Source organism: Aegilops tauschii, chromosome 7, assembly GCF_002575655.3.
Source record: "Aegilops tauschii subsp. strangulata cultivar AL8/78 chromosome 7, Aet v6.0, whole genome shotgun sequence".
In the NCBI taxonomy this organism is placed as follows: Eukaryota; Viridiplantae; Streptophyta; class Magnoliopsida; order Poales; family Poaceae; genus Aegilops; species Aegilops tauschii.
This window is the reverse complement of record NC_053041.3, coordinates 12,546,697-12,568,045: the sequence shown is the minus strand read 5'-3', so window position 1 is coordinate 12,568,045 and position 21,349 is coordinate 12,546,697. Positions and strand designations below refer to the sequence as shown.

At 46.0% G+C, this 21,349-nt stretch overlaps 2 protein-coding genes across 3 annotated transcripts; one reads left to right on the top strand and one right to left on the bottom strand.

The window, feature by feature from the left end:
- The first annotated feature begins 916 nt into the window (after window positions 1-916).
- On the top strand, window positions 917-7,147 carry LOC109738788 (membrane protein of ER body-like protein). Its single transcript, XM_040396686.3, has 10 exons — window positions 917-1,615; window positions 3,556-4,134; window positions 4,218-4,388; window positions 4,494-4,646; window positions 4,738-5,004; window positions 5,362-5,457; window positions 5,548-5,646; window positions 5,827-6,042; window positions 6,172-6,233; window positions 6,356-7,147. Exons 1-10 carry the CDS (start codon window positions 1,270-1,272, stop codon window positions 6,827-6,829), a joined length of 2,463 nt encoding a protein of 820 aa, XP_040252620.1. The 5' UTR covers window positions 917-1,269; the 3' UTR covers window positions 6,830-7,147.
- A 1,073-nt stretch (window positions 7,148-8,220) lies between these two features.
- LOC109738789 (disease resistance protein RGA5) lies at window positions 8,221-20,456 on the bottom strand. Of its 2 annotated transcripts, XM_073505970.1 has the most exons (6): window positions 16,615-18,901; window positions 15,502-15,713; window positions 14,363-15,263; window positions 14,061-14,284; window positions 13,603-13,892; window positions 8,221-8,967 (listed from the first exon to the last, which is right to left on the bottom strand). In XM_073505970.1, the coding sequence occupies exons 2-6, from the start codon at window positions 15,650-15,652 to the stop codon at window positions 8,221-8,223; spliced, it is 2,313 nt and encodes a 770-aa protein (XP_073362071.1). In that variant the 5' UTR covers window positions 15,653-15,713; window positions 16,615-18,901. The 2 variants fall into 2 exon arrangements, with proteins under 2 accessions (XP_073362071.1, XP_040252456.1); XM_040396522.3 differs by lacking the exons at window positions 8,221-8,967; window positions 16,615-18,901 and adding an exon at window positions 20,232-20,456 and having other exon boundaries at window positions 12,012-14,284.
- Between the last annotated feature and the right edge of the window lie 893 nt (window positions 20,457-21,349).

Genomic DNA, 21,349 nt, shown 5'->3' with positions numbered 1-21,349 from the left:
TAATGGAAGTTTCATTTCCCAGAATGTATCCTAATTTTTGGCCTAATTCTTCTTCCGATGATCGATTCAACCTCTGATAAAAAAGATAGGAGGAAAAAAAAGCTTATGATAAGCATCTATTGGAGTCGCCTTGCCTTACTTAAAGATGTTTATTAAAAAACCGCTCGTGGAACCACCCCCATACCGGAGCCGACCCGACCTTGTTGGTGACAGCTGAGAAGTCTTCGTGCATAAGTGCCCCAGAGCCACAGTCGTCGTCATTGAACCCTTAAATCGATCTAAAGAGCCTGACACCAAAACTCGTTGTTGCGTATGCACGACAAGAAACTCTAACCTTGACGCCTCGAGGTGCTGCCAAGAACCTATGCCGGAGCTCCGTCTAATCCGCCCTGACAGACGAATGTAAGAGGATCAGAGCCTAGAAGACCGACTCGAAGAAGCACCGACATCCATCCGAACGCTGCGCCTGCGAGGACTAAAACCTATATCTGCTAGCTAGGGCCGACACATCAAGATTTTTTCCTCTACACCCTTGCCCGCCGGAGCGGCGGCCAGAGTGGAGGCAAATCCATGGTCTCGCGGGCGAAGATCGAAGCGAGGAAGGCTTTGCCCTAATCGCCTTGCAAGAGGGAAAGAAAATCGTGATAGATGGGCTCTAGGAAAATCTATGTTATCCTCATTGCGGCCATGAATGACAAGGAACAAAATCAAATACTAGTGAGAACACACCAAACCCAAGTGGTTGGTGGTTACTGGCTGCCCTTGCATTCATCAAGAAAACTTTAGCACCACTGTACTCTAGCATTATCCTGCCTGTCATGATCTTCACCTGTAGGCCGACAGGTGGGCCATGCTGTAGGTAGTTCCCAATCAATGCGCTTGTGTTATCATCTCATCAGCAGCAATGTACTGGCTCACATCACATGATAAACGACGGAGGATCCCAAGCCCAAAGTCAAAGGCGCTCTCCTCGCCCGCGGCCATCTCCAGCTCTGACGGCGACGCCGTCGATCGATCTCTTCAGCCGCATTAATTTAATGGCGATAAGAAGCACAAGCAGCTTCTTCCCCACACGGCCACACCCCCAGACATAGACATGGTCGCTGCTGTCTAGAGATTGAGGCTCTGCCAACGCCGGTACTATAAAATCCCATCCCCATTATTTGGGGGCGGGGCAGAGTGAGAGGCAGGCAGGGGAGTAAGAAGACCAAGAAACAGAGGAGCTTTCTTGGCTCTTGCCTAGCCTAGCTGCGGGGGAGGAAGGGGGCCATGGAGGTGGTGGCGGAGGCCGGCGCGCAGCAGCCGTGGGACCAGTTCAAGGAGGAGGTGGAGATCATGGAGGAGCAAAACGGCGGCGGCGGCGCTGATGCGGTGGAGGAGCTGCTGACCAGGGAGATCAGGAGGAGGCTGGGCCACGCCCACGGCAGCAGCAATGGCGACGGCAACCACCACGCCAGTGGCGGAGACGAGGAAGAAGAAGACGACGCCAGTGGCGGAGACGAGGAGGACCACGCCAATGGCGGGGGAGAAGAAGAAGCGGTGGTGGAGGAGGAGGAGGTCAAGGTCGAGGAGCAGCAGCAGCGGCACAAGAGCATCGTCTTCGATCCAGCCAAAGGTGAGAGCTCTGCTCTGCTCTGCTTCTCCATCTGCTCTCTCTCATCCCCTTCCTTCAAGGCAGCTCCACTGTCCCTGTTCGGGGTGGGTGAACTGGTGCTCTGCTTAGTTAATTTTTCCTCATGGGAGGAAGAGCAAGATAAGGATGAACTATAATTCTGATTGATTGATTGATTGATAGATAGATGGAGGCTGTTCCCCTTCCTTGCTGGATGGGGGCTGCAATCTGCATCATTATTTTTCAGAGGATAAACTGAAAAATCATCCTGTTGCATTATATGCTCTGCTTCCAACTTTTTCTGTCCATTTCTGGCAAGCAAGCAATAGTCTTTTAGTGAAATATGTGGGGGCATTTTTTCTTAAGAAAATGTGGGGACTTCACCCCTACTGTTTCTTTCTGTCCCCTCAGTTCTGCCTGGGATGCAGTGGCTATATCATTGCCTTCCTTCAGTGTTCTAGAACTAGAAGAATCAAACAAGAGAAAAAGGACACCAGTAGCAGATGGTATGTACTGTAAGGATCAAAGGAGGGTAGGGCACAGATAATGATGGATGGCAACACCCCCTGAAAAATCTTGGTTTGATTTGGCTACAGGATGCTGCTACAGACCCCTCGCAGTCAAATTAAATGGGAGCACATTGCTCCTGACCACAACCCCAATGTGTAGCATTCAGTGGTAGATATGACTATGACTTTAGTCGGCACATAGTTGAGTACTTGAGTTAGGAACTAGAGAGTTCTGTTTTCTTTGATTAAAAACCCAGTTTCTCTCCTTGTGGAAGTAAAACTAGCTCTGTATTCGTTTACTGAAGGATTCTGGAAGTGTCAGCACTGCGATTGGATGTACCGCTTGGGTAGTCCGTGTGGAGATGGTACCGTAGATCATTTTCATATTGTTTCGCCGCCAAAATCGAATAGAATTCCATACTGTTTCTTCAGAAACGATCGTTTTCTGAATTATTCTCTGCAGGAGAGAACTCCTGTTGCATTTCAGGCCCTACTTGCAACTTCTCTTCTGTCCATTTCTGGAATCTTCTTTAATAACCCATGTGTGCTGGGAAAACTAATTTGTTATCTTGTCTTGTTTCTAGTACTCTGGATGAAAAATGTGCAAAAATTTACTGCTGTTGTTTCAGATGCAGTGATTATATTGCCTTCGGTACTCTGGAGATTTTCTTGTTCTTTACAAATCAGAAGAAAAAAGGACATAATACCTGACATGGGAAACACATGCTAACTTGCTAAGGATCACATGGTGGGTAGGGCACTGATGGTGATTGGTACCAACATCCCCTGCCTGCCCACCCTTGCTTTGATTGGGTGACTTACAGATCACTATCATCTAAACTAGCCCTCTCCCACTCAAAACTACCTAGGAAACATTTTGCTGACCGCTAAAAAAAACAATGATAGGTATACCCTCCCAGCGTGGATTATGACAGTGACTCCTTGAGGCAAAAGTTTTTCTTACAAGTTACAGTACAAGTCATCATTGAGTTGTGTACTAGAAGCCTCTGCTTTCTTCCATTACACTTGGACACCAGTTCTCTCTTAATTTGTATAGTAAAATTAGCTTTCTATTGCTTCACTGAAGGGCTATGGAAGTGCCGGCACTGCGACTGGACGTACCACTTGGGTAGTCCGTGCGAAAATGGTATCCTGAACCATCGGGGCTATCGACACGAAATCGAATGGAATCCCAAATCGTTAGTTCAGAAAGAACGTTACGGTTTAATGAACAGAGGTTAGTGTCGAGGCCCAACAATATGGTGATAAGAAAATTTTAGGACAGCAGTGATTAGCTTCAGTTTACCTAGCAAACTTGCCAGTATGTCTTGCTTTCTCCGTGTCGTATTTTTTTCAAAGTTCTTGCTGCACAAAATAAAACAAAAAGTTGCTTCACAGCGTTTGTATTAGTACTGATATTGTTTTTTTTTGCAGTCCCTGATATCATTACTGAAGTAACTGCCAGTTATCATGTCACGGGAACGATGCGATCTAGTGCTGAAAAGGAAGACACTAATGGGACTTTGACTCCAAAAGGCAAAGGGCTTATAGCATACGAAAATGGAAATGCTCAAGAAATTAATCAAGGTCCAAGCAACGGCGTGTTACAAAATGGGTCACACGCAAATGGTTCCCATCAGGCCCTGAATGGCACGGAACCTAAGATAGCATACACTTTCAAAATTAACAGAACTCAAATTTACCCAACTGAAGTTGACAAGGATGGACATGTCACCGAGGCCGAACCGAAGGTCGAAGAGTATGACCTGGAGAAGATTTTGGATGAGCAAGAAACCTATGACCTGTTCTGTCCCAACTGCACCTCGTGCATAACTCGAAGGGTCATCCTGAAGAAGAGGAAAAGGACAGTAAGAACAACACCCACCGATGAACCGTCAAAGAGACCGTATATTGAAGGACAGGTGCCTCCTGTTCCTTTACCTGATAGGGTTGAAGAAGAATCACCCGACGTATTCAGATGCTTGTCATGCTTCTCCTTCTTCATTCCAACAGGTATCAGTAACTTTCCTAGTTCAGTTTCATTGCTTTAATATTTTGTTGCAATAGGGAGTGGCTTAACTTTTGTTTTTCACCAGGATGCAGTTTCAACATATTCCGTATATTTGGGAGGAGGAATGTGGACGGACAACCAGATGTTCTGCCTCCTCCTGCATCAGAGGACACCCCTCCTCGGTCTGAAAATTGCACAAGCTGGCTTCTGTCTTGTTTCCAGACAGGAGATAGCCGAAACCAATCTCATCCTGCTGGTATGCTTGTAACCTACCTATGTTCTCCGGAGTCCGGACCAACTTAAAGGAAGAAATATGCATAGATATTCCACTTCATCATCTGAACAATTCAACATATTGCAGATCCAATGACGGTGCCACTGCTGTCCGGCAACACAACCACAGTAACTGAATCTGAATCTAGTACATCACATGTTTATCATAGTCATGGCACAGTTGTAAAACCAGAGCATCCGACGGTCGAATCACCTTCGGAGAACCAAGCTGATCCTGCAGGTATGTAATGCGCGCGCGCGCGTGTGTGTTCTCCTAGACCAAGTTAAAAAAAATATTATACATCTCTGTTGATGCTTTGAACATATTGCAGATTCACCACGGATTCCATCGTTACCTGGTATAATAGCGACTCCCAGTGGTGCAACCACAACGACAACTGAAACTAACGAATCATATGTTCAGCATAGTCATGGCACACAGCAGCTGACAGTTGACTCATCTTCCCAACATCAGAAAACCACCACTACAGTTGAAGACAACGAAACTACAACTACAGTCACATCAGAAAAGAATACCACATCTTCTAAAACCACAACAGGAGCACCTAGCGCATCACCTCAAACATCATCCTCTACAGGTACTACCGGGAATCATACTTATATTTGCAACTTAGTGATCACCAGTTAGAAAGACCATAAAACAACAGTTTCTTTAGAAATGTCATGGAGAAGGCACCACATTTGTTTGATATCTGTACTTGCAAATTCTGAAATTGTATTGAAACCGTGTCAGTAGTGCCGTGAAAAATGTACAAACACTGAAGATGCCAAAAAAAATTGCTAGTATAGTTTCATGGAGTATACCAACCAGGCAATAGATCAGAAAGCTACACACATAACTTGCCCGTACTGTCACTACTGCATCACAGTTTATTTAGGATCAGTATGCCAAAGTATTGGACTAGAGTAACAGACAATAGAAACATCACATGCAGAATATTTCAAGCAAGACATATCTGAAGTGGTCACCGGTAAAATGCCTTCTGGTGGAGCTATCATGCATCCAACTCACCACCTGATTGGCGACAAAGGTAGGTCCGATTAAGTGATCAGCATCCATGCATGAGCTATGTACTGTTATTCAGAGATGCAGCCTGACAGTAGTAACTTCACTTTCTCAGATACTCACGGAACTTCAGAGAATGGCTCATTTCCCAGCTATGCAATTCACACACCAGACTTCAAGTTCGATAGCCCCATTGCGACAAATATCACACAAGGTGAGGGGTATTTTCCTTTTAGATTTGTTATTATTCCACACTGCCTATCATCGTAACGTTACGTACTGAACAAACAAATCTCCGAGAGCAACCACCTCTGTGAAACTTGGTGCCTCTCTTGTCGGTGCCATCTTAATCTCTCTTTTGTATCTGATGGCCAAGTTGTCTCCCCTGTACCAGGTTTCATCCCGAGGGGCGATATACCAAGCTCGCCGAATCCTCAACCGGCAGATCATGTTGTGGTACCAGTTTCTGGAGATGTGAATCAGCTTGCTCCTAGACCCCAACGGAGGGATGACTGGGATATACTGAAAGCCATAGTGTATGGAGGCTTAGTGGAGTCAGTCACCAGCCTCTCAGTTGTTTCGGCAGCCGCATCAAGCGGTGCCAAAACATGTCAGTTCCTACTATCTTCTTGCTTCCACATGTTTGCTTCATCAACTGCACTATTTTGACACTGATATGCTTATATTGTTACATCTGAATACTCTCTCATGCTAATGAGATCCTTTTCTTCACTTCCAGTGGACATATTCATCCTGGGCATAGCCAACCTTATTGGAGGACTTCCTCTTATCTTCCACAATGTAACAAACTTATATCTCTCTCTGACTGAATTTCACAGTTCTTACTGATTCATTACAGAAAAGAAAAAAAAACATGCACTCCGAACTTCAAAATTCACTGTTCATTTCCCCCGTCAATACAGATTGCTGACCTGAGAGACATCCGAGACATGGACGGGAACGACGAGCAGGTCGGCCACTACTGGCTGCAGCTCGGGAGGCGGTCCAAAGCCCGGCTCCACATGGTCATGGCCCTGCTCTCGTACATGGTGTTCGGGCTGCTCCCGCCGGTCCTCTACGGGTTGTCGTTCCGCGAGAGCAACGACCGGGAGAACAAGATGATGGCGGTCGCCGGTGCTTCGCTCGCCTGCATCGCTCTGCTGGCGCTCGGAAAGGCACACGTCCACACCAGGACCTACTTCAAGACCCTCATGTACTACCTGATGATCGCCGTGAGCTCATCGGGTCTGTCGTACGTCGCCGGCGTGCTGATCACGCGGCTACTGGTGCAGTACGGAATCATTGAGCAAGGCGGCTCGGCTCGTGCTCCTCCCGGGCTGTCGTCGCGGTTCACTTATGCTGCTGGTGCAGAGTCGTCTGCATGGGCCTCATTCTGAAAAGTCTGAAGTTCCTTGGAGCACGTCCTGGTGGTATAAAAAGGGAAGAAATGAGCGAGCTCGAGAGAAAGTGCCTGCAACTGCACGAAGAAACATCTGAAGGCTCTTTGAGTTGCTGCTACCTGCTAGCTGTTTTGTTGTAGTTTTGGTGTACACTTGAAGCTTTGATGCTTCTCATGGTACTCTGGTGATCTTTGTCAGCATGTTTTTGAGCAGGAAGAACAAGAAGTTCAGTGTCACATACTCTGAAAATATGCCATGTTGTAACTCACCTGTTCTTGATGAAGCAAAACATGCCATGTGTTTTAGGAGTTATAATTATACTTTGGGTACATGAACTTGCACGGTGGTACAGATAGCATATTCATACATAAAGTAGAAAATGACACAAACGGTCACTGAAAAATACACCGCACCAGTTAAAATCGGGGTTTTTGATACATTTTCCGTCAAAACTAATGGGTTGGTAACTTTGTTGCTACTTGCTGTTGGTATCATTCGGAATTTCGGATGATGGGCTCTACTCCTGCTACAGGTGCTTAGAAACGGGTCGATCGAGTCCTCGCTAGTCAGAGATAAACACAACTGTCCGTTGTTGTGCTTTCGCTGCTGCAGTGTGAGCAGGTTGAACAAGGGACAGACAGACAGACAGACAGACATGGCTGCTACACTTACCAAGTGCTATAAAAAACAATAACAACAGAAGGCGAATCCAGATGTCGATACGCGAATTAATCCAAACCAAATTTTACCAAGTTCAAGTTCAAGTTCAGTTACTTTGGGACATCAAATTCAGTCTTTGCCCTCTCTTGTGCACCTACTCTGAATGAAGTACGTACTACATAGACACACAGCTCACTGGCAAATACTAGTACATATTACTAGTATGCTTGCAGTTGTTTGTTTCCTAAGACATACTACTAATGTAAGAGAGAGCAGAGTCACCTGCGTGTCCGTTCGATCTGCGCCGCGATTGGTGCCAATTGCATAGGCTGGCTAGGGGGTTCTCTGCTTCAGCCTTCCTTCCAGTTCGTGCCCGGAGCAGAGGAGTCGAAAGTGCAGAGACCACAAATGCTGCGGGAGAGGCGAATGATTCCGCCGGCGGTGGCACGCCTCGGAGGCTGCCAGCCGCGCTGGCGCCGGCGTCCTGTGTCAGCAGGCAGAGTTGCAGTCATGTCGGCTTGATCCGTAAGTGCTCTGTTCTGTAGCTAGCCCAGGGGTTTCAGGTTTCTCATGTTTCTGAATTCGTTTTTAGGAGGAGTTCATTACACTTTTTGGTGCAGGAACTTGCACGGTGGTCACTGAACTAGGATTTCAGCTACATTTTGATGCGTTTTCCGTCAACAGTCAAAACTAATGGGTTGGTAACTTGTTGCTACTTGCTGTTGGTTTCAGTTGAACCCGTGCAGCGGGTATTTGCGGCCGGTGGACAGCCCAAACACCTCCTCCATGCTCAGATCCTCTTTCCTCACCCCCTCCGGCAGCCTCCAGGTGAACCCGTGCAGCAGGTTCGCCAAGCTCAAGTGCACCACCTTCAGCCCGAGGTTGTAGCCGGGGCACATCCGTCTACCGGACCCAAACGACAGCAGCTCGAGATCCTGCCCTATCACACCCATCTTGCTCCCCAGGAACCTCTCCGGCATGAACTCCTCCGGTGCGTCCCACAGCTCCGGGTCCCGGCCGATGGCCCACACATTGATGAGCACACGCGCACCCTTGGGGATGTTGTAGCCATCAATGGTGGCGTCCTCTTGGGCCATGCGCGGGATGAGGAGCGGCACGATGGGGTGCATGCGCATGGATTCTTTCACGACTGCCTCAATGTAGGGCAAGTTTGGCATGTCCTTCTCAGTCACCCAACGGTCACGACCAACAACGCGGTCGAGCTCCTCGGTGGCTGCATCGAAGGCGGCGGGCCTCCTCATGAGCTCTGACATGGCCCATTCCACGGTGACGGCGGAGCTCTCCGTGCCCCCCGCGATGAGGTCCTGCGTGAAGGCCTTCACACCAATACGGCCGTACTGGACCTCGAGGGTGGGGTCATCGGCGATATCCATGAACACGTCCACCATTAAAAAAGCATACTCCCTAGAGATTCTTTGTTGAAGAGACGATGGAAAGGGGAAAAATTGTGTATTCTGTGGAAAAGATGAATCTGTGGATCACTTGTTTTTTACTTGTTCAGCTGCTTCTTTGATTTGGAGCCTAGTCAAATGCACCTTTGGCTTGAGGCGGACACATGTGTCAATGCACGAGTGTTTGGGATCTTGGTTGAATTCTTTTGGGAAAGAGGATAAAAAACTTGTTCTAGTGGGAATTTCTGCTACTTGTTGGGCTTTATGGAAAGCTAGAAATGGGGTGATTTTTTAGAACAAATGAATCTCTGATCCTATGTCTATAATCAAAGCAATGACACACTGGATGGTGGATTGGTCTATTTTGCAGATAAGGGAGCAGCAAAAAAAGATGCTGGAGCTGGGGGCAAGACTGCTAGAGCGGGTAGCTAGTGAAGTCTACGCAGCGTCTCAAGGGTGGAGATTCAACGTGTTCCGGCTGGAATGATGAAGAAATCTTCCCTGGAGGTCGACTGGACTGAGTTGCTTCTTGGTTCTCTGCATGTTTTAGCCTTTTCTCTTTTGCGTAGCTTGGTCTGTCGCTTAGTTCGAGACTATGGATGACTGTAATAACTTGGCTATACTGTCGGCGTAGCTTTGCTAAACCTGGTCGCTGTGGGGGGGGGGGGGCTGTTGTCGCATGCCTTTTGGTTTCTGCTTTAGTTTAGCCCTCTCTTTTATTAAAAAAAAACTTACCGTTGACCTTTCTTAAAAAGCTCATGAGTTTTAATAAATTTCACCAATTTTGAAAAATTCATGAATTTGAGAGGAAAAAAAAATCAAAAACTTGTAAAAAGTCCGCGTGTTCCGCGGATTTGAAAAATCGTTCGCGAACTCGAAATGGTTCACGAGTTCAAAAAACATTCCACGGGATTAAAAAACGTTTGTAAATTTTAAAAAAGTTCACGAGTTCAAAAAATGTTCATGCACATGAAATTTGAAGACGGTTGAACAGCTCCGGGTGGCATATGAACAGGTAGAAAAACATATATAACAGCTCGGAAGCGAAGTATCTCTACAGAATAACAATATTCATATGGATAACAATATTCATGAATATTTGAACCAATTTCGCTGCCAACTTGTGTTCGGATCACGACGCAGATCAACTGCTGAAGACGTTTCCGCAGGTGCATGCCCGCGCCCTACGAATTTGCGGGTACAGTCCTATCTACGCAGCTAGCGTGTGGGACACTGAATCCTGCTGCATCCTTCTTCAGTTAAGCTATAGGTGCCGATTTATTCAGTTTCGTCAGAATAAGCATGCACCGGGAGTCTGTTCTCGTACATGCGCGTAGTCTTTGCTTTCTGCATGTACGTAGTAGCTAGTGCCGCAGTGTTCGCTCTCGTGGGATGGCACGAGATCATGCCGGACATGGCGGCGTTAAGGCAGCGTGCGAGTGGCCGTGGGATGGCGCGGCCGTGGCTGGTAGAACTAGGAAGAATCTGTTGCTATAACAAACATATATATATAAGAGAAGAAAACGCTGCAGGTAGTATCACGCAGCACAAAATACTCTCTCACAGTTCTTCAGTTTCAGAGCGACGAGAACTGGGCAAGTCACCGGCTGTGTGACACGGCGACGCGGTGGTGGTGGCCTTCATGGGACCCAAGTGGCGACGGCCTCCCATGGTCTACTTTTCCTTACCGTCGGTGGCTTCAGCACATGTGCCGGCCGCCTCGTTGATCTCTAGTAGTTGGTCTCTCCCATATCCCCGTTCCAGCGATCATCCAGTATCCTCTCTGTATTAGTAAGCGGACCCACATCTTACGGAAGGGAATAGAATGGAACACTGGATCAAAGAAAGGGGGTGAGTTTGCACCCACCTTCTCTCACGGAGTAGCGGTCAGAATGACAAATTAGCCTGGTCAGACAGGCTTGCTTGACGACTTTCTCTCTCGCTATCTTTCTTGGGAGTAAATTGCATAAAACCACCATTTTGAAGGCTAGGTTTGTGAAAAACACTACAATACATTTTTTTTTTGCAAAAAACACCACGCCTACGGTAATCTTTTTGCAAAAAACACTGATCGGTGGATCGGGCTCAGTTAAGTGCGTTTATGACAGACGGGGCCCGCCAGTCAGGCTGACGTGGCACAAATTTCTCACACCGTTACATTAAATTGATTGCTAGACATGGGACCCGCTTGTCAGCGTCACACTCCTCTCTTCAACATTGGGGTCGAGCAGCTTCTGTGAGTTGCAGCGGGGGCGAGGCGCGACCGGTGACGAGGAACGCGCAGGTGAAGCCGAGCAGCGCGGCCGCTGTCCTGGTGCGGGATTCCTGCCCGAGTTGGAGCTGCTGCTGCGGTCGCCGGCCGGTGGCATTCGCAGGTTGGGCGGCGGCGCCGCGATGCGTCTCTTGCACCAGGCCCTCGTGCGGGGTCGTGAGGATAACAAGAGTAGGAGGCAGATTTTTTTCTTTTTTTCTTTGGATGACAGGTGGACCCCCATAGCCCCCCACATGAGGATAACGTTATCAAACGTCGCCGTTATATCTGAGAGGTTAAGTGGTGCCGCGTAAGCCTGACTGGCGGGCCCGTCTGTCATAAACGCATTTAACCGAGGCAAAGCCGCGATCAGTGTTTTTTGCAAAAAGATTACCGTAGACGTTGTGTTTTCTAGAAAAAAAAATATTATAGTGTTTTTCGCAAACCTAGCCTTCAAAGTGGTGGTTTTGTGCAATTTACTCCTTTCTTGAATAGTTCAGGTTTTCCTTCCCCATTCACCAATCTATCATTGCCAGGCCAACTTCTAAGTGTGGTTTCGTTTCCACAATCTTAAACCGTGCAGTGCCGCTAATAGCACACTATAACATTCTAAACTATTCTTTCTAAATTAATTAGTGTAGAATGTCTCGCTAATAGCACACTATAGCTCGATATAGCATGTTAATCGCATATTTTAAGGGCCATGCTATTTTATCATAGCATGCTATTTTTTTTCAATTGGCTAGTACCCCTGCATTATCTAATTTTTTTCAATTGGCTAGTACCCCTGCATTATCTTCTGGCGAACCATGTCTGCTACTAACTAGACTTGTATAAAGATGTTCGTAAGATCCAATTTTCTTTGGAAAAAACAGATAAGAAGCATAAATATCAGCTGACTGTTTGTCAAGAACATAACAACTCACACGAACAACAACATGCAGATGATGATGTGTATCAAGTTACAACAGGCAATATGCCTAGGAGGATTCAAGACATTTCCCCAACATGCTTCACAAACTCAATGCAAGCGAAAGCCAGGACAGCAATTTCTGCGCCACCAGATTATCTGCTCTTTACTAGCACCTGAAACCGACCTGTGCTGGTACTCGTAGCTACAAGCAGATTGAATCACCTCATTTGGTTGTTATTTCTGTCTCGGTGCTTTTGTTGCTATAGGAACCAGAATCTGCTAATTGCATGTCAATTATAGGGTTGCTCGGATGATTGCTAACTACGCCAATCATCGAGACATACTCCAGATCAGCAGCTGCACCCCTAAATTTTGTGAATATCTCTCTAAGGCCTGGCATATAATCAATGTTGATTAATGCCGTACTATGTGCATATGTTTTCCACTGTTGGTCCAGTGGGGGGATGGCGTCGAAAACCAGCTTGAGCTTCCAGAGACTAGGCATTGCATCCGCCTCAAATTTTACCCAAGCTATACCCCGCATGAACGTAAGCTTGAAGTACTTGAGAACTGAGAAACCGGCCTTGTCAAAGATGATCTTGTCATCAGGCGGCGTCTCCACGTACAGCGACAGGGCAGCGAGTGCCGGCAATCCTCTGAGAATATCAGCACAATGTGCTGGCAGTCCCTTCACAGCAATCTTCAAAATGCATAGGTAGTCAACTTTTCCAACCCACGAAGGTACCTGTGAGAATATGCAGCTGCTGTGGGGCGAGAATTCAAATCTCTGGAGAAGGGGGGGAGGTTCCATGCAATCCCATGAAATGTATGTTTTCGAAGCCGCGGTATTTTTAACTGATGAGGCCTGAGCCACTGCTATAGTTTTCAGGTTGCCATGACCTCCGATTAAAGAACCCAGAGCTTCCATGTTTTTCGCCACATGCTGGAAAGTAGACAGTGAAGAAAAGGTAAGATGAAGCTCCTGCAAGTGGTTTAGCTTGCCAAGGCTCATTAAACTGGGGGGCCTTGTTCTGTCTATCCAATCCAGCAGATCTCTCTCGACAGGAAGACTAAGGTGCAAGTGCAGCAAGCGTGGAAAATTCACATCCCATGGAACAGGAGCAAATCTTGCATCGGTAATATCCAATGTACCCAGGCACTGTAGTACATGGTCCGGCAGTTTGATGCAGACATCGCTTGCAATCTTCAAATATCCCAGCTGAAACATTTCTGAAATCCCAGTGAGGTCTGCCATATCATTATCACGGCGGCCTTGACCACTTAGTTGAAGGTTTAGGACACGAACAAGCTTGAACTCTGTAAGACAAGGCATAGACTCAAGCAATCCAGAGAATCTAACTGACCGAACTAGTGATTTTCGGATGTTTGCTGGTGTCTTGGCATATCTCGCATCACCAAATATGAGCGAGAGTCGACGGGCCTTATGAGAAAGTGACACATTCTTTTGACATCTGTAGTCTATTGCCACCATGAAATTATCTTCTGCAGATTTGTGCGCAATAAGATCATGTACCATGTCATGCACTTGACAGGACAACACCTCATTGTAGTAGTTGACACACATCGGCTGGATGAAGCTTCTACCAATAAGCTGATATAAATAGCTTTCTGCAACTTTCTCAATGTCTTGCCCTTCTGTTGTATAAATCAGACCTTCAGCCACCCATTGCTTAACCAAATCACCCTTTAAGAATGTGTAGCCCTCTGGATACATATTAAGGTAGAGCAGGCATGTCTTCAAATAACGAGGAAGATTATTGTAGCTCAGATTCAGTGCTTGTCTACTTCTTTCAGAAGTAGGCACTGCAGAGAAACAAGAGATTAACGACTGATGGATGTATGTGAAGAAATCATTTGACATGGCAGGCTGGCTTAGTAGAAGACTAGCTATGCTGATTGTGGCTAGCGGCAAACCATCACATATTTCAGCAATTTCATCACAAACTTGTTTCAATTCATCAGGACACTCACTTTCAGAGCCAAAGAGTCTGTTAAAAAATAGCTTTCTTGAGTGATCATCATCCAGAGGTTTCATTTCAAAGACATGCCCTGACTGATGACAGCTACATGCTACTGCAACGTCTTCGATCTGTGTAGTTGTTACTATTGTACTGCCTCGACTACCCTCGGGAAAAGCATGACTAATAATATCCCATACTGATGTTTCCCATAGATCGTCAATAATAATCAGATACCTGCAGCATGCCAAAATTAAGGTTGCATATTAATTATGGTTTTATGGCGACATTTTGTATGAAGAAAAACAGTGGTACCTTTTGTTTCGTAGATATATCTTGATATTATCAATGAGGTCAGTCCCCTTAAAATCCTGTGGGGGGTCCGGATGCTGGAGTTGCGAGAGAATGTCACGGAAAATCCTCTTCATATCGGGTTTCTTGGACACCCGAATGAAAGCTCGACAATGGTATTGCTTCCCAATTCTACTGTACAACAGTTTGGCAAGTGTAGTTTTACCGAGACTTGAAGGTCCAAGAATAGCTATCACCTTGAGCTGCTGCTGCCGCTGCTGCTCTTGATCCTCCCCCAGTGAGTTGATAAACTCACTCATCCAACCATCGACTACAATGTGTGCCGCTTCTTCATCATACGGCACTGAAACTGGAACCGTAGGGCCAACGGGCACAAACCACCGCTTCAGTGTGCTGCAAGAATGGAGACTGTATCTCTGGTGCCGTTCAATCGCCTCCTGAACATACATCCTGAATTCTGATAGCGTTTCCGCAATACTAACAACCTGAGTCTTGGTAGTCTTGGCATGACTGAAGAATTTGAGGAAGAATCTGAATTTGAGGCCGGATCTGGTTGTCTTGATGTTGTTGGGAACAAGGGAGGGATGCTCAGGCTGCGCAAATATTAAGCTGTCAATATAATCCTCCATGTCATAAGACAGGTTGCGCGCCTCATTCATCCAGCAATTGGCCGCCATGGGAGGGTCGTCCACCTCTGATAGTTGATCAAGGTAGGAGTCCATCTTTTCAACGTCATCTTTGAGGAGGCGCATCACCTCCATGAGCTTCTTGACCCTCTTGGAGTTGGAGCATCCTTGTAAAAGAGGAGCTTGCAGCAGCATATCCAGCTTCCCAACAAGGGGTCTCATGGCGCCCAGTGAAGCACTGATTGGGGACCCAATCTCTGTGCCTCGGATCGAAACATCTAAACACACACAAACAAAGGTAGAATTGATTAACAAACAATGCATGTTACAGCAAAAAAAATAATGAGCGACATCAGCCGTGGTCGAGAGACAGAATTGACCATCCTTAGATCAAGTCAAGACTCCATACAAGAAGGGGAGAGGTTAAAAGATGTGTCCTCGTTTTCATGGAAATGGTTGCCCAAATCGTGTTACAGATTAGAAAGGAAAACATAGTTTGCAGGATCTCGGGCTCACCTCTTCTGGTAGAAGGACCTGGATCGGAGAAGACATTGTTGGGCACTTGAGGAGATTCCTTGGCCTCCTCCGCATCATCAATAGGTGGAGATCGTACCTGCTGCTCGAGGAGAGGTACGATCTGCCCCTCCTCCTTGAACTCTCGCAGCATCAATCAATCAGGAACCTGCAGCCCCCTCTTCTCACCGCTAGCTCGTGATCCCTCTTCCACCCTGCATCAGATTAGCGCATGTGAGAGGCAGAGGGACAGAGTCCTGGGGAACTGAGTTGTAGTTAGGAGGTAATATTCTTGAGCTGAATAAACTATTCAAGTGACAAGTGATACCAAAGCTGGTAGATCGGTGTTTTTTTTTTGTTAGCGCGGAGAAGTCTGACAGTGTGCTACAGAAAGTTTTGGTTATAGGGCTATTCAGGAGCTGCTCTGAGATGATAATGGGGATGTAGATATAGTTGTGTTAAGTGCTTAGCTTCTGTAAGTAGACCTAATTAGTTGTTTCCCCTGGTAGAAGTAGACCCAAATCTATGTTTTGTATTGCTTTCGAAACAGTGGGCCACTTATTCTTTTTGTGCCCTGTTTCTAAATGTTTGTGTGGTTCAATTTCTGAAGTTTGCAACAAATGTTTGAAATTTGATGGTTGTTGGAGTAGCATCGCCTTGCGGGTCCGATGCAGGAGGGGAGAGGGGAGGAGTCCAATAAGGCCAACATCTCTATGATTTCTCTTATCCTAGCCTTTCCGGTCCCCTCGTCTCGATCTCCATTTTTTTTTCTGTCTTCCTCCATTGCGTGGCTCAAGTAAGTGTCGACACAGAATCTGCTTCCAGTATTGATTGTGGATCCTTGATAGCAAGCCCATAGGATCAAGGCTCTGTTTCCCATCCATGGTTATACTTTTGAATATTTTGAAATTAGGTGCAACCATAATTACCCTATGATGAGTCATGGCAGTTAAATCTGTTGGACTCTTTGCTACGTAATGCATTTTCCAATCCTGTCACTCTAGAAATGAAATGTTCAAGCTGGATCAGCTTGCCAAATAAACAAGGCTGAGATGCCACATTGGGAGTGCAGAAAAATAGCATCGGATGCGGCCGGCATCGTCAATCTTCACGTACCTTCATAAGATGCCTCTGTATTTCTTCTCCACTGCTACCGCGCGTGTCCATAGGTTTTTAAGCATCACGAAACACAATGTGGTGCCCAGCCACCTGGTGCTTGAATTGTTAAGCTTATCTCCCATCGATCCAAGCAGCTGGCGGTGCATTAGTTTACTTCAACTTTGCATTCACTCAAAGCAGACACTGGATGGACTAATGGACTCACATAAGTCTTACATGCTACACTTACCAAAACAACATTTTTACCGCAATCTTCAAGAAGAAGAAAAAAAATCATGCGCCCACAGATCAGGAGTGGAGGAGGATCATAAACAAGGGAGCTTGAAGGAGAAATAACTAAAGCAATAGTGGCAGCGGAGGATATCTTGAGGAGTTGGTGGACCAAAAAGTGAGAAATGCAACGTGAGTGATTATGTCACTCTCGGTGTTTCTAAAAAGTGTAGAATTTGATCAATCTTGCAACATTTTTAGTATTGATGAAATGGATATTAGAAAGTAACTAATTGTAACACAGTACGTGTATACGGACAAAAAACTGAAAACAGAATGGACTCCAAAATACAACAAGTACGACAAAATTTAAACAACATATTTTAAGCAGGCAAAGACTGAGATGGGACCTTGGGAATAGATTCAGATGCGGCTTAGAGTACTGTGTCGTGGTTAATTAACCTCTATATACTAACTAAAGCACTACAACAGTCCTCAATCTCCATACATTAACAAGACAAAGATGGCTCCACTGGCATGGTTCCGTAGGTGTTCAAGTATTTTAAATTTTAAGCAAGCATCGGGAAGTACACTCCATCGTAACCTAGTGCCTGCTCTGCGCATTGTTAAGCTTATATCTCCTCGTCTACAAAGCAGAGGACGGTGATTGACAGTATCGTGCGGGGTGTGGGTCGACTTTGCATTGACTCGAAAAGGGTAGTGTTACCGTTTGGATGTACTGGTACTCAGTTATATTTTCACACCACACCTACCAAAACAACATGTAAATGATTTTTTTTTTAAGGAGCACATGAATTTAGCTCTGTCTGTGAGTGCTCTTATGTAGGCCGGCCCAAGAAGATTTGAAAGGCTTGTATTCTGAAGTTTATTTTTACTTAATATTTTAAAGAAAACATATATAAAACCCATTTAAAGTGAAAAAATAGGGAGAAATAAAAAAATAAAATTGTCCTATTCGTCAATGAACAGGTTCATATTAAAAAAATACTAGTCTCATATTTCTAAATGTTCATGTTTACAAAAAAATAGAATAAAATGAACATGCTTGGCTACAATCATGTATATATTGTGACAATATGGTGATACGCCTGAAAAAATGTTGTCCAATGTTATCATGTGTTGAGACAAAAATGTTATCCTATGTACTTTGGAAAAATGTTCACATTTAAAAAAAATCGTATGTATACTAAAAATAATTAAATTTACAGAAAAGTTTAGTGGTTTCCAAAAAGGGTTCACATGCGATTGATTTATGTTCATACACTTTGTAGGAAAATTCACATATTTCCCAAAGAAATTGAAAAAACAAAACCAGGAAATTGGAAAGGAGAAAGGGGAAAACAAAAAAACACGAAGAAAAAGAAACCAGCATGAAAACCCGGCAGAAAAAATAAATGGGGAAAAAGGTACATGGGCCAACGCATATGCGTGCTCACAAGCATGCAACGCCTATTCATCATGGCAGAAGCTGGAAATACAAGGGGGCCTCTGTCACGCATTTAGTCACTGCAGCTGCAATGTAAGGATCTCAGCGGCATGACGATCCAGTCCTTGCCATTTCTTAAGGAGACCGCTCTCCATTATGGATTAAGCGACCAAAAAATAGGACTGGAAAGAAGCAGTAAAGAAGCACCCAAGAGGCCAAGGTGTTCAAGCTGTTGTTTGTCCCCAAACAAATGATAACCATTTAAACTACGAGGAGGTGAGCCCGCGGAGATTTGCAGAAAAGTGAACTTGCGGAGAATTTTATTGTATTAAGAAGAAAATGCAGAGAACTTTGAGAGCCCCACAAGACCGATAGGACGTTATTTTGAAGGCCCAAGAGTCATGTAAGCAAGCTTGTATGTGCATCTTATCCTACTTTAGTTATTTCTTGGGGTGTGTTGAGCACTTGAGCTACATATATATAAGCTCTCTCTTCACATAGGCATATGGCATTTTTTATTCTTTACTGTGCAGTACCGGTTGATATTTCTGAAATGGGAAGTGAGCTTGCTGCGGAAATCCCTATGGCACCAGCTAGTACTGATAATATGATGCTGCCAGTGAATCATGAAGCTTTTGCTAATGCACAAGGTAATTAAGTGTTGTATGTGCATCTCATTTTCTAAATTTCCACTTTGGTTAATTCTTGGGGTATGTTAAGTTGTATATATACTCTCTTTAGAGATGGCAAGGGCAGTGGTTGCAAAAATCAATGTGGCGCTGGCTACTACTGATATAATACAACGTTGTCGGCGAACCACGACGGCTTTGCTAGTGCACAACAAGAATATGGTCTGATCACCAACATTCAAAGTCTTTAAAAACAAGGTGGAAGGGGTGGCAGTTTGAGAGGATCAGCAGATGGATAGAGGTAATTTACACAAGCTAATAACTGTCTTATATTCCCGCAAAAAAAATTGTCTTACATTCTTCCAGTGCTCTCTTATTAGCATAATTAGTAGAACCGAGGTGAAGTTAGGAGGTAATATTCTTGAGGTGAATAAATCTATTCAAGTGATAAGTGATATGGTAGTTGGTAGATGAGTCATTTTTTGGGTCTAGCACAGAGAAGTCTGACAATGTGATACTGATTTTTTTATAAGGCTAATCAGGAGCTGCTCTGAGATGATAATGGGGATCTAGATAGTTGTGTTAAGTGTTCAGCTTCTGTAAGTAGTCCTACTTAGTTATGTTTCCCCTGTTAGAAGTAGAGCACTTATTCCTTTTGCACCCTGTTTCTGAATATTTGTCGAGTGTAACTAAGTAGTACACACCGAACATTCAGGTTGGTTCCTGTTTCTTTCAACCGTTTGTGTGGTTCAGTTTCTGAAGGTTACTGGAGATGTTGGAAATTTGATGTTCGTTGTACTTGCTTTAGTTTGGACCATCAGTAACCTGGTTTCATCAGTTTCCAATGATGAATTGGATCCTCTGCTGGTGCTGGGAATACGAAACCGACTGCTATATAGTCCTAGATTTTGGTGTGTCTGAATTTCACAGAACTTTTACCATGGCCCTTCATTCAGTTAAGAGGATGGTCTATTCGTATGCTCCTGACAATCCTATATGGCCCTAGATTTGGCAGAGTTTTTATTTTTCTTTTACTCCTACTATGCCCGTGGTCTGAAGAATGAACTCAGAATTTGCAGAGCAAGTGGATGTCTGTAAGAAAAATTATAATGCAGACTCCTCTGCTCCAGCAACCCAATCTTCCTCCTGAGCAGGGAGTGCTATGGCCTATGAGTACATCACGCTAAAAATTAAATGCCTGAACTATGCCGCTGTGCGCTGCTATCCTTTTGTGGGAGCATGGACTGCGCGGCATCAGACTACCCCTAATAAGGAACAAGCATCAGGAACCCTAGCTAGCTAGCTACAGATCCAAATCGAACACTTACAGATCAAGCCGCGGTGAGTGCCTCCACCCGAGCTAAGGGACAGGATGCCGCTGCCGCCGGCTACGGCTGAGGATGACCTCCGCGTCACCGGCCGCCGGCAGAAACACTGGCTCGCCGCCTCTCCGCCATTTTTCTCGCACGCCTCCTCTGCTCCGGAGAGAAACCCCAGGCCGCCGTTCGGGTGAGGGGTGACTGACTGCTCCCGTAAATCTTTTTAGACGAAAAAAAGGGTTTCCCCCTTATAAAGCAATCAACGCCACAAACATCTGAGCAAGCCCATACAAACACATATCACCACACACAACACATACCCAAAATGAGATACAAAGGTGTCGGACACCGACACACCACCTCAACAACAACCAAGCTAACTAAGACTACTTGACGTGGATGGAGACATCCACGGAGCGCAAGTCACCGTGAAGAAGTGAAGCCGGGCATGGACAAAGCATGGGGTCCTCGACCGTGCCTCCAAGAAGAGCACGGCACCAAGATCAAGTTTTCACCCAGAGCAACATGGAAAGGACGAGAAGCCGCAACGGAGCCTTCACGAAGGAAACCACACTCGCCGACATTGCCACCATCGGCCAGGCAAGAGCCAGGCAAGTAATGAACTCCGGCACTCACATCCATCCTCCATGCTCCACCGAACACCAACAACCATGCCACCCGCGTGACCATGATGGCCCGCCCGCACCCAAGACACTCTCTCCGCCCACAAGCAACGTGTCTCCTGCCGCCAAGGCCGCCACCCTACAACCAGACACCCCCGGACCCGCCAAAGGCTGCGGCTTTGGCCTGCCCAGCAGCCCGTGAGCGACGGAGCCGCCAGTAGTCACTCTGCCCTGCACAACGCCAAATCGACCCAGCCGGACTTCGGCGAGGAAGTAGGGAGAGCGGACGCATCCACGACAGGCACAACCCCGTGTCGGCAACGGGTGGCCTGACCACATCTGCACCTCCCATCCCTCTGCCAACCTTCTTACCCTTGTCTCGCCTCATCACGACAGCGCGAAGCCACCAAGAACCACACGCTCATCGACGGGGGACACCAAACCGACCGAAAACCACCAGCCAGGAACGCTCACCTGAGGGTCTTCCCGCGCCGCCTGCCATCA

Excerpts from the sequence above, each read along its gene's own strand:
- LOC109738789 (XM_040396522.3), bottom strand. The coding sequence starts at position 15,652 with ATGCTGCGAGAGTTCAAGGAGGAGGGGCAGATCGTACCTCTCCTCGAG. Across the intron at positions 15,264-15,501 it reads AGGTCCTTCTACCAGAAGAG|ATGTTTCGATCCGAGGCACA; the intron begins GTGAGCCCGAGA and ends GTGTGTGTTTAG. Across the intron at positions 14,285-14,362 it reads ATATATCTACGAAACAAAAG|GTATCTGATTATTATTGACG; the intron begins GTACCACTGTTT and ends GGCATGCTGCAG.
- LOC109738788 (XM_040396686.3), top strand. The coding sequence starts at position 1,270 with ATGGAGGTGGTGGCGGAGGCCGGCGCGCAGCAGCCGTGGGACCAGTTC. Across the intron at positions 4,135-4,217 it reads CTCCTTCTTCATTCCAACAG|GATGCAGTTTCAACATATTC; the intron begins GTATCAGTAACT and ends GTTTTTCACCAG. Across the intron at positions 4,389-4,493 it reads AAACCAATCTCATCCTGCTG|ATCCAATGACGGTGCCACTG; the intron begins GTATGCTTGTAA and ends AACATATTGCAG.